The sequence below is a fragment of the Zea mays genome, chromosome 10, assembly GCF_902167145.1.
Source record: "Zea mays cultivar B73 chromosome 10, Zm-B73-REFERENCE-NAM-5.0, whole genome shotgun sequence".
Classification (NCBI taxonomy): Eukaryota; Viridiplantae; Streptophyta; class Magnoliopsida; order Poales; family Poaceae; genus Zea; species Zea mays.
The window spans coordinates 143125440-143134692 of record NC_050105.1 but is presented as its reverse complement, the minus strand read 5'-3'; the positions used below and the strand labels follow the sequence as shown (position 1 = coordinate 143134692).

General features: G+C 51.8%; 1 protein-coding gene across 3 annotated transcripts; it reads left to right on the top strand.

The window, feature by feature from the left end:
* The first annotated feature begins 2461 nt into the window (after positions 1-2461).
* Positions 2462-8768, top strand: LOC100501926 (uncharacterized). 3 transcript variants are annotated; one of them, XM_035963171.1, is made up of 6 exons: positions 2462-2667; positions 4885-5070; positions 7116-7513; positions 7646-7790; positions 7899-8359; positions 8444-8768. In XM_035963171.1, exons 2-6 carry the CDS (start codon positions 4963-4965, stop codon positions 8520-8522), a joined length of 1191 nt encoding a protein of 396 aa, XP_035819064.1. In that variant the 5' UTR covers positions 2462-2667; positions 4885-4962; the 3' UTR covers positions 8523-8768. The 3 variants fall into 3 exon arrangements, with proteins under 3 accessions (XP_035819064.1, XP_035819065.1, NP_001353872.1); XM_035963172.1 differs by having other exon boundaries at positions 2504-2667; positions 4893-5070; NM_001366943.1 differs by lacking the exons at positions 2462-2667; positions 4885-5070 and having other exon boundaries at positions 7013-7513; positions 8444-8568.
* The last annotated feature ends 485 nt before the right edge of the window (positions 8769-9253 follow it).

Here is a 9253-nt window from a genome sequence, read left to right as displayed (position 1 = left end):
TGTTACTGCAAATTGTTACTCTGTTGTGTGATACCTCTGGCCCTATTAATTAGTTTGATAGTGTTCATACAAAAGCTTCCTCAGGTTTCCGCCTTCACACATACAGTAGAGGCTCTGATAGAATTACCAAATATAAGACTGCAACAGTAAAAATAATAACACGATAACTAGGCACTGCATGATTTAATGAGAGATCCAAATGGCCTTGAAGCTAGCAAAAAAGTTGGACATTACTAGCATCATATTGATTTAAAATGCATTTATAGGCATTAGTTCAGTTTGCTTCCTTTGTGTTGGATAGGGCGTCCGAAAGGACGCACCCTGATCTAGTATATATAAAAAAATGCTTCCAGTGGATCAGGTCAGGTGAGGTGGGCCGTGGGCGCCATAAGACGACAGCCCATAGTACGTCTACCAGCCCCCACACCGAATCCTTGGTCTTGGCCCTTATTGGGTGGGTCCTGCGCCCAGGGGCTCAGGCCAGCCACCACACGCCCCAGATCCGATCCAACGGCGGGATCTGTTGGACCCACGTCAACTCGGCCCCACGTGTCGTCCCAGTCTCCCAGACAGGTGTTGCGGTTGCGGTGACCAAACGAGACCATGGTCCTACTGGGGAGCCATGTCACGGTCGACAGCGACTTCGCTGCTCGGTTCGTCAGTTTTTTTTAGACGACCGGTTGAAGGATTTGTGTCGAGGATACATTGGTTTGGAAGGGTTGTGTGCATAAATTCAAAGTATTTCAAATTTAAATAAGATTACATTATAAATCAATAATGGTCATGATATCCGATATCATTATGAGATCTGACATTGATCATATTTTATAGTATATCTATTTAATGTTGTGGATCTTTATGATTGCTATATAATTAAGATCAAAACTGAGATTTTTTTATCTTTCAAAAAAAAGTTAAAATAACTTATAACCGCGTGCAGCAGACGCACACAGATCGATGTAGTTGATGATGTGTTCTTCAATATTTGCTTAGTACAACTTTGGGTTATTTGTCGAGGTGACAATAAGCCAATGCTATGGTAACCACAAATATTCTATTAATTCGACGTGGATTGGTTATTGTCGACAACTAACAACATGCTTATATTAGTTTTAACTTATTTTCCCCATTTTTGGATAATTAGATGATCTAGTATGATGTTTACAACAACAACGAAAAAAAACATGAGATAAGAGCAAGTGATCGTAAAGTACAACACGGCACGAATGGATATGAACGCGCAAAATACTACTTTAAAACCGCACGTGGACGTGTTGTAGATAGGGTATAATTTAAAATAGGTGACGAGATCGCGAGGGTAGTCTAAGTTTGGTAACGGCAATGTTTTTGTGTCACATTGATACCTCGGCTATGGCATTAGCTAATCTTGATAATAGTGGTGGCTTTTATAAATATAATAGTTTTATGGATGTTTCTTTTAAATCCTTAAAAAAGATGAGGATCAGAATAAAAAGAACAAGAAAGTCGTGGATAGTTTAATATTCTACTGAAAAACGTCAAATATAAAATACGGGAGGTAGTATATGATAAGGTTCATTAACACTTGTTAGGGGAAAAAATCCAGTAAAAACAGTATCTGTACAGCAGCCTTAGGCATTTGTTATAGATTGACAGCACATGTCGATACACAGCACAACCATGCATCTAGCGTACCGTATAGCTATATTTTTTTTTGTTACGAACTTCTATTGGATTTTCTGCGTCAGTCTTTTGCGCGTTGATTTGATTTCACATGCATGAATACATACCGTGAATGTGATCCAGCATCCGCCGCCTCTCGACGACGTGTTGCCGTGCCGCTGCTCTGACTCCATCTCGAATACCACCGTCGGCCGACAGGAGATCACACATAGCCCAGCCCACAGATCGAAGCATCATCGACCGACGAGCGGCCGCGATACACGCGGTCCGACCTATAGATGTCCAATAAGCACGAGGCCCGCGAGCCCGGCACGAAGCCCGCTGTTTAGACCCGGTTATATGCGGACCCGGGCCGGCCCGGCACGAATAAGCGGGCCGGACTCGGACAGGAAATTAGGCACGGTGGGCTAGCCCGGCACGGCCCGTTTAGCTCTAAGCCCGTTAAGCCCGCTTTTTTTACACTAAAACGTGCTTTTCGGCCCGCATAGCCCGCTTTTTTCGTGCTAAACAGGCCGGCCCGGCTTGTTTAGGCCCGTTACGGGTCGGGCTCGGACACGAAATTGAGCCCGCGTACTTAACCGGCCCGGCCCGGTTTTCTAATCGTGCCTGGCGGGCCGGGCCCAAAATGGGTCGGGCTTCACTGGGCCCGGACCGGACCGGGCCGGGCCGCCTGTTTGGACATCTCTAGTCCGACCCGAGCCGCAGCCGGCCCGCCGCAAGTCGCTGGCGATGACTTGCGTCCTGCGACCACCTCTCTCTTCACACCACGTCAGCTCCGGACCTCTCTCTGGCTCTCTTCACGCCTGGCCGCCTGGGTTGTGTTGGGGTCGCAGGCCGGCCCGCCTTTTTAGAAAAGGAGAGTCCAGCCGAGCCGAGCGCCCGACGACGCCGCCTTCCCATCCCGTGTTTCTCTTTCTCCTTCGTTTCTCCATCCACCCATCGGCTCTCGGCGAGCGAGGGGAGAAGAGACGCCTTCTTCACCGCCCGGACGTGGATTCTCTGCGGGTAAGTCACCAGCGCCACTGCATGCTCGCATGGATTCGAGATACATTCCCATGGCCCGTCGTGCTTAGCTAGCTTCCACGCTATTTTTTTTTTTGCCTCTCTCTCTTTCTGTTCTGCTTTGTTTGCTCGCTCGATCTTTTTCCTTCTGTTCTATGGCGTGGTTGAAGTTTTTTTTTAAAGAGCACTACTTACCAGTGGTTTTTAGTTGGGGGTGACAACTCCGACCCCATACTGTCTTGGTCGGTGGGGTGGGGGCTCGTCGGCGACGACGCCGACGCGGCCAGGGAACGGAGAAGAGGAACCGTACGCGGGCAATGCAAACCGCTAGCTGCTGGTGCCGGGGCGCGCACACTGTTTTTGCACGGCGGCGGCGGGTAAATTCGCGGACGCTGCCACTGTCTATACTCTATAACTCGTGTCCGTCATCTCTAGCCCGATCCATCTCGTATTCAATTGCCACCTGGCTGGCAGGCAAGGGTTTAAGGTTGGTTGGCAGGGCCGCGCCGCGCCGCCGCAGTTCTGCTGCATCTGCCTGCATGCGATGCGACATAGTAAACGTTTCGTCGGCGATAGCATTAGCATCTGCAGCAGCACGTCTTAATAAATTCCAACGGGCTGGCCGGAATTGAAAAACAATTCCTACTACGACGTTCAGAATCAGAAAGGGAAAGGGATCTCGCTCGCTGCTAGTAAATCTTAGGCGGGTCCCGCACGTTGCCTCGCTGGCTGCTGGGCGCTTGGACGGGACGGGGCCCGGCCGGCGCGTGAGGAGATCAATACAGTCCAGGCTGGGGGAGGCTGGGAGCACGACAGCAGCATAGACTTGATGCTACTGATCACATCTGCGACGTACTACGCCTCGTGCGCCGAGCTGCTGGCTGCTGCTTCGTTTGGAGTCTTCCCCATACGACGCGCCTGTCCACTGTGCAGCGTGGGTGGTGGGGCTGGGGCAGTAGCAGCAGGGCGTCTGCGGGCAGGCAAGCAGCGAGGGCAATGGCGGCCGGCCTGCCGCCTGCTAGATTACACTTCGACGACCACGGGCATGTAGATTTGCATGCAGCCCTAGCTCGCTTCTGAGTTGTGAGCCTGGTCCGGCATGGTGCCTACTAGCGGGCCCATACAGCCTGACCTGAATTATGGAGCAGGACGTGTCTAGGCCGTTCCCCAAGCACATCGAACGGCACAGATCGGCCTTCTTTTTCTTTTTGGACCTAACAAAGACCTATTAGGGAGTATTATGTAAATCTCGAAATGCATGCGTGAAGCTGATACACTGCCATTGGCATGCCGCCATTGCCATTTGCATGCATGCTGGAGTAGCTGCTTCCGTCGACCGACCTGCTAATACACCGCTCTGCCTCGTTTACGTCGTCTAGCTAGCTAGCGCCGGTGGAAACTGCACGCAATAAGCTCGATCTACTGCTCTATCCGCGCCTATACCTCGCATATGCAGTGTTGAGTCGTTGACCCCTGCCTGGATGGGTAAAGGATTCCAAACGAGGGCCTGTGATGCAGGGACGACGGGGCGAGACCTTGTCGACGCAGGGCAGAGCACAGGTAGGGTTCTCGTCGTCGTTCGTGCGCGTGGATGGGTCACCGGCCTGCTGCTGGCCGGTACGTGCGCGCAGATATATATAGACACAGTGGTCATTGTCTCTCTGTACTTTATATACAGTACTCCCTCCGTTTCTTTTTATTAGTCGCTGGATAGTGCAATTTTACACTATCCAGCGACTAATAAAAAGAAACGGAGGGAGTATTAATTTACGGGTTTGATGTCAGCATCGCTCAGCAGGGCGATGCAGGTTTTGGCTAGCTTGCGTTTTACTGTTTGTTACACGCACGCTGGCATGGAAATGGTGTTACCAGATGCAATGCATGTACAGTACTCCCTACGTCTTAAATGATAGATTCATACAATACTTTATGTATCTGTTTTATATGTGTCTAAATTTATCTTCGTCCAGACATCAAAACCAATAGTTAAAACGACCGACGATGGAGTATTATTTTACCGTCATATATATACACTAAGGCATCCAGTATCTCTAGCTAGTTTTCGTCTTGTTTGCACTGTTCGATATATAGCTGCAGCTAGCAGATACATACTAACATACAGATGTGCATATAGCTCGTCTCTATCTCCATTTCACTTCTGGAAGATAATTTATAAACAATGTATATATACGAAAAAACTTTAACCACGTCTTGCGACAGGGGTGCAGGTTGTAGCCCGACGATTAGAGATAGATAGACGGTAGAGCAACAGCTAGCTAGAGGCGGCGGCAACAGAAGATGCTGGCATGCATTGCGTGCTCCTCGAAGGAAGGCGGAGAGGACGGCTCCCGTGCCGCGGCCACGACGCCTCACGGCAAAGAGGCCGTCAAGTCCCTCACCTCACAGGTACCGTCGTCCCTCTCTGCACTGCCCCTTCTTCTTTTTTAATTGCCACGACGCCTCTACATGCATGCTACGTCCTACTACGTATTATTACTAGCCTGTTCGTGCCTGCCTCTACGTACATGACTGCCACACAAGCTATACGCGCACGCACACCAGTGTGCCTGCGCTGCGGCTGCGCACGCCACTGTGTGCTAACAACATGCCGCTAGGAACTTGGCCAAGCTAGAGCGAACCAGTAGCGCGCGGACGCCTGCGGGGCGCCGGGCCGTGTCGTCGAATCGGAGGAAGACGCCAATTGCATCGATCCAAACGGGCCGGTGGTTGACGAGGGCGCATGAGACAAAGCACGCATCCGCATCGGCCGCCGGCGGCCATACTCCCAGCTGCCTGTCTCTGCCACTCTGCCTGCATCGATCCTAGCTACCTACTTGGCTAAAGCCTAGCTGCTGCATGCAGCTAGCGCCCGCGTGCTGCTGCTGAGCCACAGGAGTAGTTCCGCCGCCCCACGCACGTAGTAGTACGCAGAGCTAGCGCCTTCAATTGGTGGACGGCTACACATCACCCGGTCGTCAGCTCGCCGTCGTCTTTGAAGGTCATTTTCCTTGTCCATGCCGTCGTCCTCTGCAGCTACTTGAACCCCACAAGCGAACTCTCTGCAGCCACTGCGCGCGCGCGCCCTGGAACCGGATCACGTACGTACGCCATGGCTGCCCTCTTTTCCTCGTGGAAAGGCATGCCGCGCCTGCATTCTATGTGACCTGGGATGGGACGTCCACGTACTGGGATTTGCTGGCTATCGTCGTTTCTTGAGCTCCCGGCAATCGGCATTCGCCATCGAAATAAAGGCGGGCGTCGCGGGCCATGCATGGCGGTCCCGCGTGGTCCACACGGCATCGGCCCTGCTTGCATTGCTGCCCCGCAGCCGCGCCCAGCCTGGGCCTCCCCCTGCCGGCCTGCCGGCCGCGCCCTTGTCACGCAGACACGGGGCGCGGGCGCGGATTATGCCGCGAGCCCGCGACATCGACGTGCCGACGTGCCTTGCCGCGGCGACCCTGGCATCTGCGGCGGCTGTAGTCTTTCCGTGCGCGCACGCAACGCCAACGCATGGCATAACACATGCACGCGTTGCACCCCTCTCACAGCATGAGGACCAGGACCATAAGCTGCTGCGTGCGCTGCCATTATGAGCCGCAATCCTCGCATGCATGCCATTGTGCCACAGCATGGTTCCTTGATACAGACAAAAGGGTAAAGATTTGCCCCGGACGCCGGACCCTGTGTGTGTCCCTACAATCAGGTATCTAGAGTGGTCCTCAGAGTTGCAGTTCTTCAATCTCTCTTTCTCTTCTTTTTTTTTTCTTCTTCTGTGTGTGTAGGGGGTGTCAGTTCTTCTTTCTGTAGCTGTGTTCAGCGTAATGGACGTAGCTGCTTTAAGTTAAGCGTGTGCGTTACGGGTGTGCTTTGTTGAGTACTGCATCATTAGCTAGGTGATGATAGTCATTCTGGATCCTTCATTAGTCACCATGGATCCTTCTTGATCATGTAAACCTAAAAAGTTGTATGTAACAATATAATCATACCTGTGAGTGCTTCCAAGATATGTTTATGTTGATAATATGATGTTCGTTTTTAGTTGTATTAACATATTAGGCTTTCAAAAGAAAAAGGTTTTGCAAGTGTACTTTGACCACCACTTCCATTTACAAAAATATATCGTTAATTGCTACAAAATCAATATCATGTTAAAATACTTTTGGAGTATTCTTCTATTCGTATAAGCTTTACAAAACTAACTGTCCACATTAGCTGACTGGCTATTGGTCAAAGTTTATCGAATTTGGCTTTCATTGAAACCCCTAAATATAATACTAGTATGCGCGCGTATACCTACTAAAACTGATCAGGGGCAGTACTTGATAGCTACTTATATGCTAGTTCGCGTCAGAGCTTACGTGCGTCACACTCGTTCATTCCCTCTGACCCATGACATGACTCTTTGAGTGGTGGTGGGTAACTAGGTTCTCACAATGCAATGTTGTCTGCAGCTCAAGGACATGGTGCTCAAGTTCTCCGGCTCCAGCAAGCAGTGCAGAGGGACGCCCGGGGCCCAGTCGTTCAGGAGCAGCGGCGGGGGCAGGTACCTCCGCCCCTACCCCAGCTTCATCGACGTCACCGGCTTCGCGCCGGCGAACAAGGTTCTCGGCAACGCATTGGCAGGTGCAGGCGCCGCCGGTGGTGCGGCGCGAACCGCGTCGTCGGATACGTTGGACCTGACCAGGAGCAACCGCAAAACCCCCCAGAGTAGCGGATGGATTCCGAGCACCGAGGCGGCGGCGGCCGGGGACGATGTCAGGGAGTGGACGGCGCAGGTGGAGCCTGGCGTCCAGATCACCTTCGGCACCATCCCGAGCGGCGGCAACGACCTCAAGCGTATCCGCTTCAGGTGTGTCGTCGTTACGCGGCCACTACTGCTTCCCCTGCTCAACGACTCACTGCGACGACCATTGATTCTTGCAACTGAACTGACTCCTAAGTGCATGGTCGTATCTCGTATATGCTACGTACGTCGTCGTAGTCGGGAGATGTTCAACAAGTGGGAGGCGCAGCGGTGGTGGGGCGAGAACTACGACCGCATCGTGGAGCTGTACAACGTGGTGACGTTCAGCGGCCGGCAGCAAGGGTGCTCCACTCCGGCGTCCTCCGTCGACGACTCCGCGCTGGTGGGTATCGCTACAGGACACTGCATGCATTGCATCGTCCATCGTTTCGACGACCCGCTTTAAAAATTAACCCGACAAAGTGTTGGAATGCACGCACGCACGACGCAGAGGGACTCGTCCTACTCCCGTGTCGGCTCGGCGAGCAGGGGCAGCCCGATCACAGTGCCGCCGCCACCGGTGGCAAGCAAAGAACGGCTCGCCCGGAGCGCGTCGTTCAGGGCAACGGCGGCAGGGTCCTCCTCGGCACCGTACGCGGCCGCGCATTCCGCCAGGGCGGCATACTTCCCGTCCGCGGCCGTGCCCGACCCGTCGGACCACGTGTGGGCGCACCACTTCAACATGCTCAACTCTGCGGCGGCCGGCACGTCCGCGATGGGCGGCGGGGGCCCGTCGCCGTACGACCCGTCGTCGGTTGCCACCGCGTCGTCCCGGGACGAGGCTTCCGTGTCCCTCAGCAACGCGAGCGACCTGGAGGCCACGGAGTGGGTCGAGGAGGACGAGCCAGGCGTGTGCCTCACCATCCGCGAGCTCGGCGACGGCACCCGCGAGCTCCGCCGCATCCGGTTCAGGTATGGCACTGATCAGTCCTTCTTGATCACACGGTTCATGCCATGCATGCCTGATGCCTGTTCCATGTTTCTGTGGTGTTGCAGCCGGGAGAGGTTCGGCGAGGAGAGGGCGAAGGTGTGGTGGGAGCAGAACAGAGAGAGAATACAAGCGGAGTATCTGTAGCAAGCGATCAGACAAGCGCTGATGCAATTTTCAGGCCTGACGGGATAATCAAATTTATTTGGGAGGGGGATAGATTAGGGAGATGATGATACCGCGCTATATACATGGCGAAAAGAATGTGAAGGGTGAAACTGTTGAAAGTGTAAGAAATGGGATGGTACCTGTCTTTAGTCACCTAATAATAAACTAACAATAAGGTTGTACATTGTTGGTGCCGTGTCTGGTTTAAAGTTGCTTTGCGATGCACATCTCGGTTCCTTCGTTGGTTTAATTTGTTTTAAAACTATGTCCATTTCTTGCAGGTTTACGTGAGTAGTATAGAACAGATGTTGTGCATGAAAAATATCATAATGCTGGCAAACTGGGGTGGAGTTTGTAGTGCAGGAATGGTCAGGTCTAGACTCTAGACAACAATCGGGATAAGTTGAGATGGAGCAAAGGAATGCGTATAGTTTTTTTGTACATATATTTAGATATATAAATATATAAGTAAAAACCATAAAGCAAATTAGCTAAACTAACTTAAAATAAATTAGAATTAAGAGGGTAATATTATGATCCCAAATATAGTCCACCAAGTTGTGTCTTATTGCTATGGCATTATAGATCAAGACTTAATAAAATTGATAGAATACTTGTACTTCTTGTTCAAAAACTTACTTTTAAAAATCGGTTGTTTTGTTTGCTTGGGACACGGATTTTCAGGTGTCTGATGTATCGTTGGCCGTTTG

What these genes read in the sequence shown, in the direction of transcription:
- LOC100501926 (XM_035963171.1), top strand. Translation starts at nt 4,963, where the DNA reads ATGCTGGCATGCATTGCGTGCTCCTCGAAGGAAGGCGGAGAGGACGGC. An exon ending in TCAAGTCCCTCACCTCACAG is followed by an intron (nt 5,071 to 7,115) that starts GTACCGTCGTCC and finishes TGTTGTCTGCAG; the next exon opens with CTCAAGGACATGGTGCTCAA. An exon ending in CTCAAGCGTATCCGCTTCAG is followed by an intron (nt 7,514 to 7,645) that starts GTGTGTCGTCGT and finishes ACGTCGTCGTAG; the next exon opens with TCGGGAGATGTTCAACAAGT.